Genomic DNA, 24,979 nt, shown 5'->3' on the forward strand with positions numbered 1-24,979 from the left:
GTAGCAGATGTCTTCTTACACTGGAAAGCCGTAATCTGACATTTTTTGTGTGCGTGCGCGTCATTTTCCGGGACCATCCGTTGTCTTCAACAACCAGAAATAGATAAATAAGTAAATAAAAATACATATGAAATTAGACGATCATGTTTCATTGCAACCTCTGGGAAACGATATGTCGTTCATTGATGCCCAATTATGTGTTTTATAAGATGAGATTAAATGTAAGCTTCAAAAGTGGGACAAAAATATATATCAGAACATTGTTCCTGTATTTTTTATTTGCACATTCTAACTCCATGTCAATTCTGCCTTAAGTATTTGATAATAGTAAATTAGCAAACTAAGCAATAATATAGTTGACTCAGCATAGATTTGCAATGAAAATATCATCATATACCCAACATTTATTGTGGATCGGTTGACTTGACCGGAAGATGGTTACCGGAAGATGTAACAGTCACTTGATACAGGTTCGGATGGAGATATGAGCCGCGTCACGACAAAACCAACATAGTGCGCAGTCTGCTGTTCGCTTACAAACTCTTTTACAAGTAGAGAAACTGAAAGCGAACAGCATGGATCCTGATCAGACTGTGCTGGTCTTGATCCATGCTGGTCGCAAACGCACTATGTTGGTTTTGTCATGACGCGGCTCAAATATATTTTGTAAAAGCATTACTGACGCAAAAATAACCCATTAATTATACAAATATGTGACTTAAATGTTAAAAAAGTGGTAAGGCAGAATTGGCCAGTACACTATATCAATATATTCACCACTACAAAATAACCTTGTAATCCTACTTAAAATACTACATAAGTCAATATCAAACCACCTAAACAAGTGTCCCAACTCTACATACACGATAATTGTGGCGTAATTTGGATTCAAAGTTAAGCAGTTTTATCAAATTTATCGATACCTATATAGATCTTTTCTCACAGTGTTTGCTGTAACTATAGGTTCATAACATACCTTGATCTATTTATAGACTATACGTTATATATTGATCCATTGATTTTTCAGTCTCATAATATTACTTTAGTTAAAACTTGCTATTTAGTATACAATGCGGACAAGGATTATTTAGCAGGACTCTACGAGAAGTAACAAAAATGTGTAAGTACATTTTATGTTTTACTTTTATTCTTAGTAAACAGTTTTCTATCCTTAAATGAATATGAATTTTTAAAAAAAGCACTAGTTAATTTAGGTCGTCAATATGTTCAATATTTCTATAAGCTATATCTGCTATATTCTGCAGTATTCACATTTTTATGATATTTGCTTTTATCACGGATGTATATGTACATATACATCCGTGCTATTATTGTAACATTACATTGTGTCATTGGATGTCAAATCTTAAACTTTGTTCACCAATTTATGCATATACAACTAGTATATGAGATTAGTTGAAATTAAAGTAAATGAACAGTGTTTAACAATTTCAGCACGTCCTAAACTTGGTACGTACATCAGGAAGTTAGATTATTTGTCAATGAAAGAAGACAGTGAGTATGAAGATGAAACTCCGAGCAACAAACTAATTGACTATGAAAATCTCTGCAACAACGATGATCAGTTTAACTTTGAAGAAGTTAAGGTAAACGTGTACTTTGAATGACTCTAGTTTTCGCGACACTTTATTTGTCTGATACAACAATTTCATATTGAATGAAAGAGCTCAATATACAATAGTATATGCATTCATGTATAAATGCATTAAAGGAGCTTGATAAGGTGTCATTTAATTAACATTGTCATTTTTTCTGGACGTCTAATTCACATGCTCCTATGAATGTCACTATACTATACGACTCAAATTTCAACAAAACCATTTAACTCATTGCTTTATTTTTAGATTCTAAGCCTTCATAAATCCATTATTTCTATGTATACTCATGTTTTGCCTACGCGTTCTCAGTTAAAACTTTACTTATTTTTTTTAAAATCATGCATGATGTCTTTTTTTTACATTCTGTGAAAATATTTTCGCACGAGTAACCGTTGTTTCTGTGTAATGGCAGGCACACACTCACGATCTTTTCCTTAAACCGAAGTCATTACATAGTTCATATACTAATGTTTGAAATCGCACGCATTTATAATAATAAACAAGTTTTAAACGAAAATAAATTTAAAGGGATTCCATCAACTTTTACCATTTAACTACTTTATAAACCGTTTTTTATTTGTATATATTTTTCAAGATATGTTAAAAACTGTACTGACAAAAGTCCATTTAAAAGCATGAGGGATAAATACATAAATTTCACATTGGTCATATGCGGGGAAAGAACTAAATTACATAATTGTTGAACTCAGTTATTAAAGAAATTTCAATGTTTTCAGAAGAAAAGAAAAGGGATCGTACGAATCCAATGTTACATTTTTGAAAAATAAAAGCAAATATCTTTTCAGGAACTATGAAGTTTTGTTACGTTTATATTAGCAATCTTTTCAAAACTAATCAAAAGTGTTATCACCGTTTTTATCATGCGATTATTTCAAAATTACAAAACAAAATCAATATCAAATATTTCTGTGTCTAAAATAGGTTTATAAAAAGGTTAAAACAAATGTGTATGAATATATTGATGTTGTAAACCTACGGTGTGAAAACACTTCTTTAAGCGAACTTCCCTTACCGGATGTGACGCAAATGGGGAATTGTAGGTTGAATGCGTAAATACCAGAGATAATATCAATGTCTCTGTAAATACTGGTCATTCAATTACAGTTATAACATGAAAATTTTGACTTATGTATACATAAATTTCATGTCAAGAATATAAAAAATGCAAAATCAAAGATTATCATTAAGATTTATTCTTGCTTCGGGGTAAAACAGCGGTGTAGGAGCACATTTGTCTCGGAACACATTTGTCTCACGATGTGTGACCGATGTGCTCGCAATCATTCATATTTGCGACAAATTGGAAATGAGACAGATGTGTTCGACCAGCAATAGAAAGGACACTCAAAGCACATTTGTCTCACAGTCTTTCATAAAATTCTAAAAAGGTAATAATTATGCCCGTCCGTATACCGGCTATCTGCAATTGTCCTGTGTTTTCTGTATTAATAATACCGTTTTTAGGTCACTTCCGGTCAATCAAACACTCCTGCCTCTGCATAGGAGTCACATATTAACTTAAAGAATATCCCTGTTCTGTATGTCACAATGAAAATTTCTACCAGTGCAGTATCCAGAGCCCAAACACATATACAGAATATCCATTCTTATCGTTATTGATTGTGGATGCTTTAATTTTAAGCTTTATAAATGATTAAAAAAAAGTCTAAGCAATCTACGGTTGCATAAACGGGACATTGTATTTTCTTATTTATTTCGTGCGCAAGCGATAGCTATTATGTGGCAGAGCAATACTGATACTATTACGTGCAAAGCGATAGCTATTACTTTCTAAAGGGATAGTTATTGCGTGTGCACGCGGATAAGTACATATTCCGCACGCATTTGGGCTTCCTCGCATGAATAGTTCGACGCCCCATATAGGAGTGTCGAACCTACAGCGGTTAGGGGGAAGTGGTTTTTTTGAAATCACTCGGCCACGGAGGCCACTTCATGATCTCAGGAAGAAAATGAGAAAACTATTCCATACATATTTTGTTTTCGTCAGATAAAATATCGCCATTTTCCGACAGATCCGCCATTGAAAAAGCTCTTACAACGTGTATGAGTCCCTAAAATAATCCGGGTAATGCAATAATTATGGAATATCGGCCTCGCATAATCGGGCGAGACGGGAAATTCCGACGAGACACGAATCGATGCACGATATTGTAACACGAGATCTCGCAAAGTCGAAGTATCCCGTACCACAAGATGTCAAAGTAGCATATCGTGCCTCACTTCATGTTTTGTCGGACTTTCGCTTTTTATGTCGTGTCTCTCGGTAAAATATCGCGCATCGCTTCGTGTCTGTGCTTCTCAAAGGTTTCACTATGGTAAAGGAGCCAGCGCGGAGCCATCTGGCCTTGTCGTAATGGACCACATTTTTTCACTTAGCATGGCCACTGACATCTAAATTTAAGTTATTTTCTGTTTAAATTTCATCATTGATATCTTTTTGACATTTTGGTAAAAAAATGCGAGCAAAGGTTGTACTTGATAAAGTTAATTTCAATTTTAATATTGGAGGTTCTTCCACGTCATAGTAGATTTTGTAAGTGGTTTTATGTTAACAAATGTGACGCTAGACATTTTCTAAAGAGATGCATGACTCCTACTTTTATCAGTTTTATCATAAGTCATGATTTGTTCTCTAAAATGAGTCTAGCTATGTTTTGTAGATCTTCGAAAAACGTCCGTTTTATATAGATTATAAAGGGAATACTATATATCGAAGGATATTCTTGTCTCACATCGAAGTACGAGATGCGAAGCGAGGGGCGAGATTCCAGCGAGATGCGAAACGAGTCACGATATTGTATCGTTTAAACAGGTGTTTCGTTTGGACATAAGCAACAACGTTTGTCTCTCTGATCCACTATGCACGAGGGTACAATTTTGAAAACGCGATGGTGCGATGATGAAAACACGACGACACAATGATGAAACAACGATGACAGGATGGTGAAAATACGATGGTTCGTTGACATGATGGTGAATATAATATCGCGTTTTCATCATAATGTCATCGCAGTTTCATCATTGTACCAACGTATTATTACAATCGTAACATCGTGTTTTCACCATCGTACCATCACGTTTTACCATCGTACCATTGTTGTTTCACCATCATACAATCGTTGTTTCACGTTCGTACCATCGTGTTTTCTCCATCGTACCATCGCGTTTTCATCATCGTACCATCGTGCCATCGCGCTTTTACCATTGTACCACGGAATGTCGTGCTTCAGGTTTAGCCAATCAAATTTCTTGAATTAGAGGTATTAAAATATATAGTTCCACTGTAGGTTTTAGGTTTAAGATTTTATATAAAAACATTTGCAAACCTATTTATGATGAAGTAAAATGGCGAACCTCGTTTCTAAAACAAAATCTACCGTGGGAAAATATGTGACAAATAATTCATAACAAATGACATGAGACAAATGTGCTTTCTTGTCCCTTAAAAAACATGAGACAAATGTGTTTTCTTGTCCCTTAAAAAACTTGATCGGAGCACATTTGTCACACAAATGAGTGTTTTGGGGTAGACATTTGAGGTCCCATTTGTCTCACGTGGGACAAATGCGAACGCATCGGTCTTACGTAAGACAAATGTGTTCCGAGACAAATGTGCTCCTACACAGCGGAATTCTAAAATGAATATATTTATTGCCAGGGCAAAAAGCTGTAACTAAATCAAATTTTGATATTTTATAAACACTTATTCACAGTGAAATTACCTAATATAAATTTGAATGGTCATTTTCTAGTTTTTTTTTGTGTGATTTTCCAGCTGTCATTTAGAAAATTCAGAACTTTCATGCAAAATTCATGCAAATTGTCTATGTGTTTTAACGATTGTTTTTCAAGCTTTAAAACAAAAGCAGAATTAATGCATTCTGTCTTATTGATTCTTTTTCATTATGCTACATACAAATCCAAAATATGCCTGAAAGAACGAAACTCTTATGACAATGACTCGCAACAGATGATAATAAGATAATTTTGATAGTACAACTCTATTCAATGAAAGACACTTTCCCAATACATTATTTTATGGATTATTAGATTTTTGTGTATATACACGTATATAAGCGCCACTTGGCCGTAACATAATAACAGGGTGCATTTGTTGTACATATTAGCGGCACTTGGCTGTTATATCATAAATCACCAGGCTGCATATATGGTTATGGATCATCCTAAGGAAAACCTGCGTTTTTTAGTATAGATTGTACCCTATATTTGTTATAAGTTTTTATAATGAAATTATGATGCATGGAAATAATTTTGATGAAATTTAAAATATTAACTCTCAGCAGCCGTATGCGCTTATTCATTTCTTTGAATTTGATGTACAGTAAATATTGGTTCATTTACTTTCCATGGTGATCATTTTGGCCACGAGAATGCGCACTTCTGCGTTACCTTGGCACATTTTCTGCGTTATTTGCATATTCCTGTGTTACTGGATACACACGGTGGGTATAGAGCTAGCCAGCATTCACATCCATACAGTCTGACCAGGCTCTATACTGTCCAACACCGGGCAAATCCATCATGTTTATGGTTAAATTCAAAATGTACGTATAATTTTTCATTTGTTAGGATGGTATGGCAGCATTCCGAGAAAAAGTTTGTATATCAAAGTTTCCAGGGAGACATTCACCACCATACTGGCTGGCATATTCAACTGTATGTGCTCTTGATCGATTTCTAAGGTATGTACTTAGAGAACTGTTTTTGAAAGTATCGCTTAAAGATCCTGTATGATCAAAGTGGTAAACCATCTATGAAGTTAATGCTTAATTAGGGTTTATCCGCCCGTAAGGTCACAAAAAGCAGCTTTCGCTGTCGAGTACGGACCCTGGACATGTCACCAGTCATGCCCTTAAAGCACGAAGTGGTGATAATTTACCTCGGAGTAAACTACAAATAAGTGAAATTATATATATGTACACAATTATGCAAATAAAACTGTTTTCAAACATCGAAGAATATGTAAAATATGTACTGCAAATTTATGTGCATTTTATATGTAATCATTAAAATATAATTATGCATCCAGTTCTTATTGTAAAATTTGACTAAATGATTTTTTACCACCCTTTATTTACATGAAATGTTAAATTCGGTAATGTCTTTATAAATAATACTTTTTGGAACCTACGTTATTGAAAAACCATTTTAGCATTTAAAACCATGAAAAAAATTGTGTTACAGGATCTTTAATGACAAAAGCTACACATTTCACTGCTTGGTATACGTCTTTACTTATTAATTTACGTAATGAAAAAAAAAAAAAAAAAAAAAAAAGGAATAATTTCATTTGCATCCGTTTCAATTTACTCAATCCTGAGCAATATTTTTCTTAATGTTCTCATACAAAACTATATCATAATAATCCAAAAACAATCTTACACTTCTGTCGATCATTCCCACTCTTTTATCGGAAAGTCGGTAAGAGCTTCTACTAGTTTTGGAACATGTTTGGGGAAATAATTATACCTGCTCAGGACTCAACCATGTAACTCAAATGTTTACTATAATTATTTTACATTTTGATGTATATTTAGTGAGTATGAAGATGATGAAGACAAAGTGAAGGAAATCGGTAGAGAATATGTCTATACCTGGTTAGCGTTATTGTGTGCCAGACCAAGCTCGGGTCATTTAGATATCATGTCAAAGTTAGAGGGGGACATGTTTGAGCAATATATACAGGTAATCTTTATACTTCTAATTGACCAATCTAAAATTGACATTGAAAAATCTGCATGATTCGTTTATGCTAAGAGCAGTATATGCAATATGTAATCAAAATATGTAAAGAGATTGTAACAAAGTTATTGTCACCCGAACAATACAATATTTCAAACGTCTTCTTTAAAGGGAGACACAGGCAAAATTTTCATTTCTTCATTTTGATTTTTTTCATTCATTATTCTGTAAATATCCTTAATTAAAAAAATAAAAAATGTAATAAAAACAACAATTTTTCACCCAAATTAGGCGTTAGGGCACGTGTTAACATGGAAAAACTAGTTTTTGGGTAATTCCAAGTTTTTTTAAACATTTTTTGTTTACCTTTTCCCTTATATAAGCGTGTTCGACGGCTTTTTGCTATCCCCTTTTTTGACGCCTCAAACAGTGAAAAATGCCCTATGTAGGCCCCAAACACTGTTTTTCGTTTTATAAATGTTGTTAAAAAAGTGACAACTTTTTCGGCGCCGTCCTCAATCCAAATGTTACATCAGGGGGTTGCCAGAAGTGGGATTTGCCCCTTTCTGCTTGGGGGCAATGTACTCATGGGATAAATACACTAGGCAGTCACAGGAACAAAGTTTTTCTCCATATAATGGATAAAATGGTGGTTCCCTAACCTGACCCACGTGGGTAAGGTTAGAGCGTTAGTATATGACAACAGTTGTCACAGTGAACACTCGAAACGTTAAAGAACATGTCAATTTAATGTGTTAGAGTTGTTTCAATCATACAAAATCCACAAGATCTGTTATTGCTGCTTCAAGGGTTGTTTTTTTCAACTACGACTTATTTTAAAACTACTCGGTGATTCTGCCGGCGTCAAAATTTCGTTCAACATATAAGATATATTTACGCTTCAAACCCAAAATGTATAGAATTTATACAGAAATTCATGCTGGGACTTTCAAAAAATGTCATTTTAGCGTGATTTTGTTTATAAGATCATTTTGATATTTTCATCATTAATTTGCCTGAGTATCCCTTCAATGTCATCCTTGTGTGTGTGTCATTTAAATGTCTCATTAATAATATCATAAATGAACATATGAGTTTTAAATCAAGATTACTAAAACATTAAAACATGTGTTTTCCCCATTTAAATCACATTTCATTAGCAAAGTAACGCAGAGGAACTAGCCAAGATCATGTCGCAGATGAAGATCAAATTTAACTATGATGCGAAGAATGAAACGGATGAAGAACATACTTATGCAAGCTTCCTAAGAGACAGAATCAGATATTTCTTTGAGTCTTTAACGTATGTTATGTAACATTCAAACTTCCTTGTATTCTGCAAATAGTTCTAAAATAGTTAAGTGGGCCACTTATTTATTAATTATATTTTGAAAGCTGTAAATTTTCATTTCAGAGATCGATAAATTTTTCATTTGTTGGGCTGGCTAAAACTATACCAGTCATACAATAGATTGATTTGCTCGCTGTCATAAGATATTTTCATGTCTATCATAACAATTTTGCAAAAAAAAACAAAAAAAAACAAAAAAAAAACAAAAAAACAAACCTTTCAAACCCTACATAGAGAGTTACGGTCGTTTTCTTTAATGCGTACCACCTTTGTATATGTCTTTTATCATTATGGTATTTTTGAAAACAGTTTTGACCAATGGAGTTTCAAGGGGTTTACACATTTCATTCAACATGGCTTTATTTTATTGTTCAATATATCTAGAGAGAGCCAATGTGAGCAGCAAGTTGTAATGAAAGCGTTCTTTGATCTTCGAATGTTTTACCAGCAGCAGATATCCAAACTGTCATCAGAGATGGCGTGTTACGTTGGCTACTTAGTACGAGACATGTCAGACAAATTTCCGGAAGAAGTAAACTAGTCTCATTATTTAATAAGTAATCTTTATTGCGCATGCCATTTTTGATCTCTCATTTAGATGAAACTGAACAGCGTGGTATATATAAAAATGTACCACGTAAAGCGATACAAATGATAAAATCACAGAGAGAGGTACAAGCAAACCATGCTATATTGTACAATCTACAATATGGTTTGTTTAGGAATAAATATGGTTATTTTAGATAAACAAAATATATAATACTGTGACAATTCTTTCCAATGCTAGTAACTGTTTTTTATTTTATGCTTTTCAGTGGATTACTGATTTATCCGTGAAAATTATATTTGGTAATTTCACAGTGAAAATTATCAAAATATAATTTCACTCTTTTCAATGACGAAACTACTTTTTTAAGATTTTCCCCATGTGGTACCTCAATTTTATTTTTGCTGACAATTCTGACAATGTCAGGCTGTTTAAAGAAAAAGCAAAACTGAAATTGATAAATAACTTAAATGTCAAAAGTAATAAAAAGAAGAAAACTTACTTCTATTCATTCAAATTCATGAAATTCCAATCACCAAATTTCGTTTTTTTGTTTCATTTTGACAGTCTCAAAAATACATTCCTTCCCCATGCAAAACTGCTCTTGATGACATTTGGGCATATTAAAGTATCCTACGAGCAATAACTGCCGTATGCTTTATGAAAAAATTGAAAGCATTGACAGCCATAACTCGAAGAATAAGTTAAATCAACCCAGCGTTCTTGAGCAGGTTTCCAAGTTTTCCATTTTCCTAGCTCCTTTTCTGAATGTTTTCACATCTGTCAACACTTATTTTTTGTCTGTTACAATCCTCAAATAAGTTTTCTTTCTTTTAAAAATGTGTATGACTAACAAATCCAAATAATATCCCTCTGAATCTTACACAATTATTTTCCTCCCATGAAATACACAACTTTAAAAAATGGCTGCCGCTTACAATTTACAAAGCCAGGTCTAATATAAATTCGCACTAAGTAACAGAAATATGGATGGATGATTGGACTTTTTCTCCTACAAGAATTGTTTGTTTTTATTATCAAAACAAGCGATCATTCATATTTTTTTAATAAAATTAATAAATATCACCGTCATTTAATGTTGATTGGCGGACTTATTTTTCAGCTCAAGACTTCTTTTTTTTAATGAGAAATTCCGAATAAATGGGGCTCTCAATGGGGGAAACAGTTTTAATATTAACGTTAAAATTATGGAAATTTCGTTTTAACTTGTTTTTAAGCATAAAATAAAAAGAAAATTTGTCTGTTTGTTGTGTAAGATGTAATTTTATTTCATCTCGTGAACTTTAAAAACAGTATTCTCACTCGTGGCTTCGCCACTCATGAGAATACTGTTTTTAAAGCCCACTCGATGAAATAAAATTTCATCTTACACACAAACAAACAAATATCCTCTATGTCTTATGATAGTAAACATTTATAGAGGATTTCAAATTTTCAAAAATTGACTTGGGTCTATTTACAGTAATAATATATATCTTTCTTATCGGATTAGAACTTCAAAGACATGGGTGGTTCAGTACAAGCTAATCTGAAAGTTATAGAGGAATCATTGTGTACATTTGATGGTGATGTAAAGTCACTTAGAGATGAAGAGTCTTTAGGAGATATCATCAAGGCAGCCAGGTAAGATAATCTTCAGATTTATATTATAACCAGCAATTCAATTTCAATAATGTTATAAATATCACATAATTTTCATGTTTATATGTAATGTTACATGCATAATGTAAATGCTGTTTGACAACAATGACAAATTAATTCAAATATAAACGTTACAATTTCAGGACGAATGACACTTTAAAAGATATTTTTCCCGAACTCATGTCATTAATCACAAAATTTTCAAAGAGAAAGACGCCCCTAAAAAATGGTGACAGAATTTATGATGTTTATAGACTGAAGCTGTATAGGGATATGAAACAGTCAATGGTAACGGTTGATTTTATTTCAAACTTTAAATATCTTTGACAGAATGATCAATATAGAGATATCTGAATATTGCTCTATTTAATTAGTACAATTTAATCATACTATTGCGATATCCATTTCATTAACACAAAAATTAGTGTCTTGATCTGAAACGAAATATTGTGTTATGATACCCTTGTTGGTTTTTTTATCAACAGATAGACAAAAGTATATTTGAGGGGAGTCTAGCAATGATTGAAAGTGTACTGACGGATGGAAATGAACTGGTGAAAAGTAAACAAGATATGATTGATGAGGCGTTCTCAGACTGTATACTTAAAGTTAACATGTAAGATTTTAATTCCAAAAATTTCAATACATGTTATCTCTTTTTTCTTTAGGATATTTTGTTTTATTAATTTTTGGTTTTAAAATCTATTGAACAGCTTTACTGCGAATTTATAAAACGGAGAAAACCTTAAAAAAAATGTATGACAAAAATTATTCAAAAGCAATTTGTGCTGTAACAATGCCAATTTTGATTATAAATTACCTCTTCTACACTGTAGTAATAAGGTACCATTTTAAGTCGTCATTTGGCCATGTTGTAATAAATGGACTCCTGGCATCTCATCGACGTGTCAGTACAGTTTGGGAAAAGTTATATTCTGCTATACTACATTAAAAGCCTACGACTCACAAGTTTCATGCTTGTTGACCAATCCCTTATTCAATGTAGGACCGCTGAACAAGGAAAAACAGTTTTAGATGTTCTTTTGCTGATGATAAAATCCGGAAGGAAAGACTTGGTAAAATCTGTAAATTCAGCTTTAGGCACAAAGGAATATACAAAAAAACTTGCATGGAAGGTAGGTATAGGACTTCAGCATATTTATAGAAATGTTTTTGTATTTAAACTATTACATTGTAGTTCTATTCATATTGTGGTTTGTTGCCTACTTCTTCTGTCGGTGTAGCATGAATTTATTGTTTTGAGTTGACAAATGTTGATTTTCTGAGACAAAACGTATAACCGAGAAGAATTATAGGCGTTGGAGGTATCTTAGATCATGAAATGATTGGTTTATATTACATTTAATTTTTCACACAAACAATGAATTATGAAAATATGTACCCAAGTGTGCACATTTTGTCGATATTTAAGAACTTGATACCGGAAGCACAACAGTTCTTGCACGTGATTGGTGTGATGAAAGGTGACCAGCTGGAAGATGAGGACGGTGATTTTGATGATGTATTAAGCAAATTAAAAGACGTTGTTGAAACATTGATGGAGTTGTTCAAGTAATGTATACCTACTGTACACATATCTGTTTTCATGATTTCCTCTTTAGGCTATACGATTGTTTTCATGATTTCCTCTAGGCTCTTTAAGCTATACGATGGCAATATGTATCAGATAGATGAAAATATACTGAACCAAAAAAGAAAATTTTGCAAAGTATGTGCCAGTTGTTCAAGGCTACCACTTAGATGTACGCACTTATATACATGTAGTAGCTTGTAAAACTCGTTTTGTTTGCAAAATCGGTCAGCTAATCCCCGTATAAAAACCCAATATGTTTATTCAACATAAAAATCGAGTTTCAAAAGGATTGAAAAACTGTACTAACATATCTACATTCAAACTTGGAGAACGTTTCTTTTTTGTTTAAGTATATGTGCTACATTTTAAATGAATTACATACATTTTTCTGAACTGAAAACTTTGACAGACATTTTTGCTCGCATGCTTTTTGGAATTGCATGCAAATCATTTACGTTTTAATTCAATGACATTTTCTTCTTTTTCAATGTTGTTTACTTAAATAAATAGTATATATAGTTAAATCGATTCTTTATAGTGTAGAAAGTTGAGATAAAAATATCATGTGTGGGTCCGATAGTCCGTCATGAATTATTTCATTGACACTTTGTGCAGAAAATGGCCGAACAAACTTTGGTGACAATTGAGAATGATATCTTAAACCTTATTTATGAAAAACAATTTTAAAAAGTATGGTATCAGTATCTCAAATAAAGCAACAACGTACTTACACTTATTAACAAAATATATGTAGATACATGTATGTAGACTAAAACATTCATAAATTCTTAGGTTTTGTTTTATTTATGCAACTGTATTCCACATTTTTGGTCATTATTTGAATTTGAATTTCAGTAAAGGGAAGATCTTAAAAGAGCTTTCAAAAGATATTGTAGTGTTTGTTTTTAAGTGTTTGGAGTCACAGGAACCTGAGAAGACAGATCTAGCTTACAGAGCATCAGACGATAAATATCTTACTCTAACGGTAACAATTCTGTTCTTAATGTACACATACATGTCACATTTTGAGTTATCTTCACCACTATGGGATTGAATCATACCATGGGTGTTAGTGTACATGTAACGTCTTTCAGTACCAGTAAAAAGATAGTCAAAAATGAAATAGTCAGCGTCAGTTACTTGAAAAATTACAATATCAATGTATCTGTTATAGTTATATCAGTCAATATTTGGATAGTCACACTCTTCCAGCACCACTGACGATAGAAATCTGGAAAAAAGTGAAACCGGGTGATCCCTCCGAAGGTGATCAGAAATTACATGAAAATTGAAGCCTCTGTTTAATTGAGTCTTTTCATCAATGATAATGGAGAGTGCGCCATCCCTAACGCAACCCGGCACCGACTTAAGAAGTCATTGAAAAGCTGTTGCAATTCCTGTTAGAGATCACAATGTGTGATAGTTACCTGCAATCTGCATTGATATTATGTTGAGCTTACAGTCGGTATACTATTGATCATGTTACAATAGTCACACAACACCTTAATAACATGTCAGATTTTTATATACTTCACAATACTATGTCTGTTACAACTGCCATATATATGTCATTAAAATGTGTATTTTTATACCATACTATATTCAATTATATACTATAGTCACCCTCTAACGTCACAGGGCTATATAGTAAATAAATCACGTGAGGTATAATGAAAAATAAATATGATATCCCACTGAGGGTGATAGAATGGAAAATTCACCTTGATAAGGTAATGTCACACGACCTTTGAAGCACCATTATGTTCCATCAGCCACATTAGGTTATGACATTGATATATGACCAACTGATATTACATTGTTATTCTCACGCGGGTCTTAAATAACTGACAAAGTAAGAGAAGAAATGAATTTTAAATATTTTTCCACATTATTATTTTTAGGTAAAAGATAAGGAAGTTGTAGACGATATCTTAGATAAAGTATATGACATACTGAAGACTGCTGATACAGACTTAGATATTGATAGAAGCACGGTTGTTCAGAATTTTGTTTTTGCTGTTATCAAATCTTATAACGAGTAAGTGATTTTTACTGAAATATCATACAGTTATTTAGTAACTGATTTATGTTCCAATACGACATTTTTTTTCATTCAATCACATTTAAAAAAACAACAACAGAAATTGTATAACATCTAAAATAATAATAAAGAAAGTATTATGCTGCGTCTGATATAAAATGGGAAAGTACTAGTAAGTAGTAACCTGTGCAAATCCATGTAGGCTCTGATCATACTAAGCATTCGCTTAGTACTTTGATTGATCTAGGTAGTTTTAGATTTAACAGCATCATGTACTTGTATTGTATATTTTAACACCCGTTCCAAAAATGGGGAGGCATATAGTCACACTAAGACTTTTAAGATAAACTTTAACATAAGTACATTCATGATCATGCCCGGTCATTAATCCTGTGCGTTGATGGACTTTGAAATACTAGTAACTGGCACATTAAAAAGACTTGGAACGATACGAGGTAATACTTGGATGTGAAGATAGTACGTCATTCATTCATATAATTGCTGATATAATCAATGTAAGCTGTATATAGAAATAACTGCAAAGTCAGAGTCAGTAAATTGATCTTAAAATTCTCTTCTTGACCTTTAAAGTCTGTAGGTTACATTATTTATTCTTGTGATTAACGCAAAATATATATGAAAATATCTTGTAACAATTTAACTTTTAAAGGAACGGGAAGAATGTAACAGATTCACAGCACGAAAAGTTCATGTCGATATATACCACTTGTTGTGAGGGAGAGAGTTTGGCAGATAAGATGCTTGATTCCGAAGACGAAAGTGTTTGGACGGTTTTCCGTAGAGTCTTTATGTCTGCAATCATGTATTTATCACTTGTAAGTACAAAATTAATGCACTTGTTTAGCATGATATACACATACATTGTTATTCAGATCTGTCATCGAGAATACCCATTGCTAATGTTGAATGACATATGAGTCAACCCTTTAGCCAAACATTTTAAACTGTCATATACGTTTGTGTATTTTAATACATTTGTATATAATAAAATGTTAAAAATGCTATATTCATATTAAATAAAAAAATAAGAGTAAGGAGAGTATCTTTGAATTCATCACTTGTAGCTAATTTTTATTTTCCCGAATTGTTCTATCGGTATTATTGTATAATCTTCATTATTTATTATACATACTTATATTTTTCATCATACTTAATTATACATATACATTCATATAAATCTCTGCAGCATGTATCATCCAAAACGGTGTCGCGGTGTTTATCCTTGATCAAGAATACTATGAAATTGGCAAGGATGTCAGCGGAAGAGGAGCACAGTGATTTGATGTTGGCAAGTTTTGGTGCCCTTTATCTTATAAGCACTGCTTTGGAACCTGAAATAGCTGAGATTACTCCGGAAGTAGTTGAGTTGTTCCTGATGACCGATAAAACGTCAGAGATGATACGTATGTTTACCTTGCAAATAATTATTTTTAGTTATTGTTAATAATAATTCTACGAAAGAATTTGTTATTACAAAAAGTACAAATGTAAGCAAGTCAAAACCATTCATTTCATTCATTCCACGTACAAACATGACACAATAAGGTGAAAGTACAAGAGGCTGAAATAGCACTTAAGTTGCATAAGGTTAGGTTATGTTAAGTAAAAGAGAGCTCAAATATAAACTAAATAAAGTTATAAACAATAAAATCATAACTTAAATTCAAGAAAACTGTTGAAGGTATTTTTATCACACACGTTTTCATTTAGTATCGCTATTTTTTTCTGGCTACATCTTGTGTCTGAAAACGTTCATAAACTCATGTTTATCTCATTTTTAAAGAAACGCAACATATGACTTTTGGCTTATTTATTCTATTTTATATGATACCTGTACAAAAGTATATGTTCAAACAACATAGAAAGAAACATATATTTAGCTTAACATGTTTATTTTTGTGTCTATTTTTAACAATAACAATAATTTGGTTAAATATAATATTTTGACGGTATTCGTCATTTCCTTTTAGTTCCGATCCATCTCAAGCGTTTCCTGTCTAGTTTCGGTGTTCATTTAACCAAACAAAAAGAATTAAGCAGATGTTATGTCATATAGTAATGGAATTAAGAATATTTTAAGTTTATGTCATTTCAACAAACTTATTTTTGTCTTCATATCAACATTACCACCATGTTATAACTTATGCTTTAATAAGCTGTACATAGAATTCATATAATGCAGTTATTTGTCTGAATTTGATTAAAGCAGACAGTTTGATTTTTAGTTATGACAAAGTGCTATTTTTTAAATACTATATATACATGTATACTATATAATATATTATTATATGTAAACATTCCCTATGTTTTTTCTCTTTATTTAACCGTAAATGCCTCTGTGGGCTATAACAGTCGATTACTATTGCCCCTCTTTCTTTATTGCATATCCACTCGCCCAAACACAATTTTCTGATTTTGTAGATGCATTTGATGTGCTTTATTGTAAATGACTCAAAACAAAAGAAATGTATTTTAGAGGTGAAAACGTCTATGATTCTTTTCCGGTGAATACTGGCGTGATTAAGCTGAGGCACATCAGGAACGTCCCCACTGTATTGTTGCCATTTGTATAATTATATTTATCGATGTTGTTTCAGTATATGTATATCTCGATTTCAGATCTTTTGCGTGGTCTTTATGCATTTAATCCGCAACCGATACTCGACAACTTGCAAAAATTTATAGAGAAAATGGAGAACATGAGTTACGCAGACAGAGTTATTGTTGTTACGTTATTGATGGAAGTTTCAGGAAAACAACCAAAGGTTAATAATTTATTTTGTTATGTTAAGGTCACAGGGTGAAGAAAATGTGGAGCCTAACCTGGACTCGAACCCGAGACCCTCGGAATGCCGTTCCACGGCTTGAACGATTGAGCAACCGGCCGCCTGCGCACCTTTACCTAAGTTGTGAACAGTTCTGAACCGTGATAAGATTAAGACGAAATATGCCACATAAATGTGAAGTATGATATTAATGTTGGTAACTTCAAGATATTTTGATCATTCGTTGACTGTTGAAGTTATATTTTCCATGTGACGTGCCTCTACCCATTTATTACATACGGTAAACATATCTTACAAATGTACTACATTCTTGTCAAGTAATCAATGATTAATGAACATTGCATAAAAGACCATGGATTCCACAAGTTCTCCTTAGATATAACATACGTGTATATTTCGGGACTCCTGCGAGGGCATTGTTAAATAGAGCATGCAGGAGAAGAATGAGATGTGTCATAAAACATTTGTTACAAGAAGTAACATATCCTTTACATTTCTTTCTTGTATTTGTTAACAATAAACTGTATCATATTAGACACTGCTGTTGCAATTAACCTTGTTCAAATGCAATTAAGGAACCATAGAAATTCTACTTCTAAATATAATGCATTTGTCAGTCTGCCGCACTAAACACATCTAATGTAATAAGACAAGAATCATTTGATTAATTTCTCCATAAATTTTACTTGTTTATTGTTGATATATTTGTTTATAGGTGTTAGTTGTTTATTATTGTTGTTAATGTATTTTTTTCTTGTTGTTGATGTATTTATTTATTTTTGTTGATGCATTTCAGGAGTTTACTGAAGACCAAGTTGGCAAGTTACTCGACTTTGCAATGGAAGATAATCAAACGCAGCCGACATACTTTCATGTTCTAAATCAAATAACAACTCAGAATCCTCCAAGTGTTTGTCAACAGTTTTCCAAACTTGTAAATGGGAGCGGTTACAACAGCTCAGTGTTAATATTCAGGGTGATGATTGTTGTGCGTCTAGGTTGCTATGACCAGGTAATCTGTAAAATAATATTTTTACCCATACTTTATTTTATTTTTTCATATAAGTCCCTTTACGGTAATAAATCAGTGTATCAGTTACCAGGTAGTCAGTTCGTCCGACCGGCAATCAGCTGGCCTTCTCTACTGTTATATTTTATAACATCTTATATAAATAATATTTATTACTTTCAAGAGGCCATTTAATGAATGAATTTCTTGCAGTCGTGTTATTTTGTTATTATTCAAAGCTATGTTGTTTTTACTGTTTAAAGGATCTGCACGGTATCTAAACTCATCACGATATTTTGTTTTATTTATTAACTTTTATGTTATAAAATACAGAAATAGATAAACAACTTCCCATTCCTTGATTGAAGAACCACTGTAGCGTGAAGATAGCAATGTCGTATGAAGAGATGACTTGAACGGTGGCCCTTTGCTGGCAACAGCAGCTTTTATCAGGGCTAACATCCTTCGTTATTGCCACTGATTACAGTACATTTAGACGCTTATTGTCCGCTGTATTGTGGCATTCTTTCGGCTAAAAATTCAGTTCTTTGGATTATACTCTGTGAAAACTGCACAAAGGTAAATTATCACCACCTTGTGCCTCGCAATGATTTCTTTAAGAGCATGACTGATGATATGTCCGGGGTCCGTAGTCGACGGCAAAAGCTGCATTGTTGTGTCTTAACGGACGGATGGACAATATTTAAGCATACAGACATGTTTATTCGTTACCATTGCAGAAATAACTTTTCTGTGTTCAATCTTCAAGTTCAGTTTCAGTCTATTTATTATCTTAATCATATCAAATGCCTGCTGGTATGTTACTAATTTCCCGTTTGAAATGATTTTCAGTCACTGTTCAATAAAGCTGCTGAATTTGCGCTGAAGCAAATAAAAATATCAGACACGACTAAAACACAGCAAATATTGAGTCAGTTGTTCCTACTTGTTCGAACAAACCGAGAGGAAATGCTGCAGTACAGAAGCCATATTGAGCTTTTGCAGAAAAAGGCTGGCGACTCTCCTGATCTTAAAGAGTATTTTGAAAATCTCATCAATGCGATAGATGGCAAAAGGTATAAATCATGTTGAGATATTATCGAAAGAAGAATGCAATAAAAATGACAGTACTGTATTGATGAATATTGAGATGTATCGTTAAGAGAAAAGTAACATGTTCAGCAGATTGTGAACTATCAGGTTGTCCAAACTATTATTTAGAAAATGTCATTGTACATAGACCAAATTTACTCGAAACAATTAAAGAATTTAGTGCGTTTATACACCCGAGCATCTAGCGTGGCACGAGGTTCAATGTAAGTTTGACATTTTGTTTTGACTGCTTTTTGGTAGAGTTCAAAGCAAAAGATTTAACCGCCTCCGTGGTCGAGGGGTTAGAGTCGATGACTTCTAATCCAGTTACCTCTCTGGCGTGGGTTCGATCCCCGGGAGATGCTTTGGTAGTTTAGCGCGGAGGAAGGTAGTCTAGTACTGGTGTAACTCTCCAGGAACGATGGTTAGGAAACTACCCGCCTATATGACTGAAATACTGTTGGAAAAAGGCGTAAAATGAAACAAACAAACAAACAAAAGCAAAAGATTTATGATAATAAAATTTCATAATGATACAATTCAACTCGTATATGTATATTATGAAACTGATAAATTTCTTAATTAATTCTGATTTTATTAATTTTGAATCAGCGTGGCGGGTGTGTTTGAAGATTTACTGGAGATGAAAGAAGATATAGATGATCTTGATAAGAAAGTTGGTGCCACCATGAACACTGTTGTTTCTCTTGGAGATCATGTGATAGAACAGGGTAAAGATATATCAAAAGTTCGGAATGATGTGGGTAACCTAGGTGAACGAGTTGATAATGTTGAAGAAGATCTTACAGATACAAAAGTTAAAGTTGAAGAGATTGATAATAAGGTAAATTCTACTAAGTTGAATAATCTGATAAGAAGGTAAATTCTATTAAGTTGAATAAATTGAGAATAAGGTAAATTCTACTAAGTTGAATAAATTGATAAGAAGGTAAATTCTACTAAGTCTATAGTTATACAGAAGTACAAAAGCGATGTTTGTTTTTTAATCCTTCAAGATAAATTTAAATGTCTTAAAGTTTTAGAATGCTTATTTAATTAAATGAAATAAATGTTAAGCAACGCTTAAAAGACAAGTTCTTTCCAAACTGATTTCATATTTCTTTTTTCTAATAGATAGACACTAAGTAGGTGCAACTTGTATCTATGCATGATATGTTTTCCTTATATCATATCTCTTGTCAAAATCACCTTGTTAATGTAATGAAAGCAGTAACTCATATGTTTTACAAATAAGTTTTAAACTAGCAATATAATCACTATTTAGGTCGAAGAAGTTGAATGGTTTTAATGCATTATTATGTAAAGTGTATTCACCCATTTATAACACAAGAAATATTATAATTTTCATAATTTTCAGACTATGACAAATGCTCCAAAATGGTCTAGGGATCTTACCAAACTGCTGAATCCAAAAGCAGAAAACGACTGGCGACTTTTAGCTAAACGTCTTCAATACAGTAATGATGATATTCGAGCATGGGCTCAACAACACGATCCTTGTATGGCATTGCTGAGTGAGTGGTATGCTACACACAAAACAAGTGAAGCAAACTTTGCAATATTGAACAATCTGCAAGAAATGAACAGACTTGATGGAGCAATTATTGTTGAAAACGCAATGAAAGCAACTGGTAGGAACAAATTAATGATTGAGTTTAATTTTATTAAAATGAATGATCTTTTTGCATGATACTATACACATGATACCACAAAGTTTTATTTATTGATTGCATTTATTTTGTACACTCTTTTGCTGACAGATTTATTTGTATGTAACTGTTGAATACATTCATATAAAGGTCGATGTTTTAGATAATTTCTTCGTCTTTACTTTTTCCTGTCATTGTATTCGATAAGTAAAGATTGTTCATACTCAATTGAAGCTTAAGTTAACTTTAAATTTCTATATACCAGAGGACGTTGTTGAAGATGACGAGTTTGAGTACCCTTCACCTCCCCCAATCTTCCTCAGCTATCAGTGGGGTGTTCAGAATGAGGTGAAACTATTGAAGCAACATTTAAACATGGCAGGATATGAATGTTGGATGGACATAGGTCAGATGGGCGGGGGAGACAAATTGTTCAACAAAATTGATAATGGAATTAGAGGCGCCAAAGTGATTATTTGTTGTACGACGGAAAAGTATGCACAATCACCAAACTGCAACCGAGAGGTAATTTGTTTGTGTCAATACTAGCATCTGAACATAAAGTATGGTTGAAAATTTTACTTGTGCAGTAAAGTATTTTAATATCTTTAAAACTCTTTGTTAACAATGGGCAGTCTCGATAAGCTCAACAGAGACAAAACCCGCCGTACATAAAATAAGGTGTTGTAGAAACCTTTGTCTACTTCTGTAAAGAATCATTAAAATAACATGTACAATTTTGAAAAATCATTTAAATAAGATGCAAAACTTTGAAAGTTAAAATAATAAAATGCATGCTGCATACCATTCTTTTTGTCGGAGAATTGTTATTGTCTTATTTATAAGTCTTATTGTTTAATTCATTCAGGTAAATTTGTCAGTGAATTTAGGAAAGCCTATTATACCGTTACTGATGGAAAAGATGTCATGGCCACCAAAGGGATCAATGGGACCAATCTTCAGTGAATATTTATTTATCAGATTTTTTCAAAGGTATGTATTTAATATCTTTAAAGGTATAGAGTATTATAAGATCATTTAAATTCTCTCAATTTGATAACTGCTAGGTGATCATTTATATTTAGATTTACGATTTATTATATACGATCTAAACCAAATACCTTTTAAATCTAAATGTTACTAATTTTATTTGTTTTCTGTAGAAATGGTGAAGAGACGAAAGATCAGCGATATTGGCCAGTTGCCAAATTTCAAGAACTATTGATGCAGTTAAATTTCTATACAGTTCCTGACCCGTCACTTATTAAACAAGGTAAATTTACAACTAAACCATTAAATCGGTAGTGTTTCTAGATTAAGTGTTTAATCATAACACCGCTTCTAATACAATCAAAGCACAGAAGATTCTGAATTTGTTTGGGTCTCAGAATGTCAGAAAGGTGAAGGTTGTGAGATTATAAAACAATTTGTTTTTGTATAGTGCCACCAATGCTTTCCAGCGTTTTAATTTTAGTAGATTGGCTATAGGACTAATTGCAACACTGATATTCGATCCAATGTTTATTTGACTTAAACAATTTGAAAAAAAAATGAGTTGCCGTAAGTGGGATTTGAACTCCAGACCTCTCGCTTCCTAAGCGAGCGCGCAAACCCCTCGGCGACGGTGAATTTACATGTTAATGGCCTGAAGAAAGCCATTTTATTCTATTTAGGGTTTGTAACGATGCTAACTGTTGTTTAACACTTGTGTAAATAATCATGGCGCTTACTATAAGCATGTATATTTATTAAGTATAAAACAATATTAGAAATCTTCGACCATTTTGGGAATTATTTTGCTTGAAAATTAATCCGTCTGTCATGTGACCATATTTACGCAGTGATCTCCCCTAAATTTTTCGGCCTAAGTGTTACATATAAAGGGAAGTAACCGCTTCAAAAAAGCGGACTTCTTTCGGCACTTGCAATTAACAGCATTAGAGTCTGAAATTTCGCTACCATTATTTGTTTGGTCTGACGACCCAAACAAATAAAAACGTCGTTTCTTTCATATAATGATGTATTTTTATACAATCTTTCAGCATGAGGTATACATATATAAGTATAGTACATGTAAATATGTTATAACAACGTAAAACCCTACTTTCAAAGATATTTTTGGTATTTTTCAGAATATTCCAATTGGTGGAATCCGATAGTGGAGGAGATAAAAATTGATAAAAACAAAAACGCAGCAAAAGGCACAGAAGTTAGCAAGACCAACACGGTAATAAGATTTGTAAGGGGTTGTTTTTTATCAAGTTTAAAAAAAGAGATGCAGAAACTTATACTTTTATTCTTATATGCAAATTATAAATGAATTTATTTTTTTTATTCATTCAATGCTTTTTTCTGTTTGTTCAAATCCCGTGTTTGACGTCAGGTATTTCATAAAGCTTCTATCTTTATGTACTTCTAAAATGTATAGAATAGAAGAAACAATTATTAACGGATGAAATTTTGGCCACCTGGAAGACCGCCATATATGACCACCACAGCTTGATTACCATTTTAACGCCGTAACTATCTCTTTAAAATCATAGCATTACTTATTCATTACGATTTCTGCCATAATACATTTCTGTGTATTCTATTGTATATAACACCTAAAATATTGAGATCGTTAGTAAATTTTTCATTTAATTGGCTTTGGCAATGTTTCAAATCTATGAGACACTTCACATGTGCTGAATATGCGTCCATTATCTGTTTACAATATTCTTTTCTTTTAACAGAATGGTCAAGATGTGGATGAATCACCGTTGGTATTTTTGTCCTATCAATGGGGAAGACAACCTCAGGTTAAATTACTCTATGAGCGTCTGGTATCCAGTGGTTACACTGTCTGGATGGACATATTTCAGATGGGTGGTGGTGATTCACTATATGATAAAATAGATCGTGGACTGAGAGGATGTAAAGTGGTCGTGTCCTGTGTTACACCAAAGTACGCATTATCAGCAAACTGTCGACGTGAAATAAGCCTTGCTGATGCTTTGAAGAAACCAATTATACCTTTGTTACTGGAAGCAATGACATGGCCGCCAGATGGCCCAATGAGTATGGTGTTCACGGAACTCCTCTTTATCAATGTTCACCGTGACCAACAAATTCAAGAAAAATGGACAGGACCAAAGGTAGATGAATTGATGGGAAAGCTTAAAATCTACATACCAGATAACGAGCAAATCCATTCAGGAGGGAATGACAAAAACGAAAACAATATGCCTGCTAAATTAGAGCCTGAAAAACCAAAAACAGTATCTTCAAGATTACCAAAATCTGAAACAAAAACGGCAACGAACCAGGCCAGTAATTCACCAAAGAACGATCAGAAACAAGAAAAAGTAGAAACAAAATCTGATAAAAACCAAGAGAATTCACCAAAGAAAGCTGAATCACAGAAACAGGCATCTAAATCATGTATCTTATTGTGAAGATATGTACGTAAGATGAACTCAAAACTGGTCGTTTGAAATGCAGGCCTGCTCAAATGCAATTAGTTCCAGACTTTAGAAAAATCAGTCGTCGTTGTAACCTTTATTGAATCATGTTAATACCAAGCGATGATGCATTTAAAAGAAAAATATATACCAATGAAATTAAAGTTACTTCTGTTAGACTAGATTCTAATTATGTAAGTAATTTCGTAAAAAGAAGGACTTAGTCGTAAAATAGCATTTAATGTTTTTTTCTAGTATTTCTAATGAACCTTAGTTACAAATAAAACATGTAGTAATAATTACGCAATAATAATCAATTATATTTTTCATAATAGCATAAAAAATTGTAGGTAGTTTCCTTCCAATTTAGAGACGTATATGAAAAGTATTATAGAGATA

General features: G+C 32.7%; 1 protein-coding gene across 1 annotated transcript; it reads left to right on the top strand.

Moving 5' to 3' along the window:
- The first annotated feature begins 917 nt into the window (after window positions 1–917).
- Window positions 918–24,882, top strand: LOC132747531 (uncharacterized). The gene is made up of 25 exons (XM_060736934.1): window positions 918–1,120; window positions 1,456–1,607; window positions 6,252–6,364; window positions 7,220–7,367; window positions 8,525–8,667; window positions 9,100–9,247; window positions 10,776–10,906; window positions 11,068–11,212; window positions 11,410–11,540; window positions 11,931–12,060; window positions 12,357–12,496; window positions 13,374–13,503; window positions 14,420–14,556; window positions 15,230–15,395; window positions 15,767–15,983; window positions 17,200–17,345; window positions 18,163–18,378; window positions 19,228–19,451; window positions 20,080–20,311; window positions 20,846–21,119; window positions 21,403–21,662; window positions 22,006–22,130; window positions 22,301–22,410; window positions 23,270–23,364; window positions 23,873–24,882. Exons 1-25 carry the CDS (start codon window positions 1,117–1,119, stop codon window positions 24,572–24,574), a joined length of 4,419 nt encoding a protein of 1,472 aa, XP_060592917.1. The 5' UTR covers window positions 918–1,116; the 3' UTR covers window positions 24,575–24,882.
- The last annotated feature ends 97 nt before the right edge of the window (window positions 24,883–24,979 follow it).

Source organism: Ruditapes philippinarum, unplaced genomic scaffold, assembly GCF_026571515.1.
Source record: "Ruditapes philippinarum isolate M1 unplaced genomic scaffold, ASM2657151v2 ctg379_1_1_1_1, whole genome shotgun sequence".
Classification (NCBI taxonomy): Eukaryota; Metazoa; Mollusca; class Bivalvia; order Venerida; family Veneridae; genus Ruditapes; species Ruditapes philippinarum.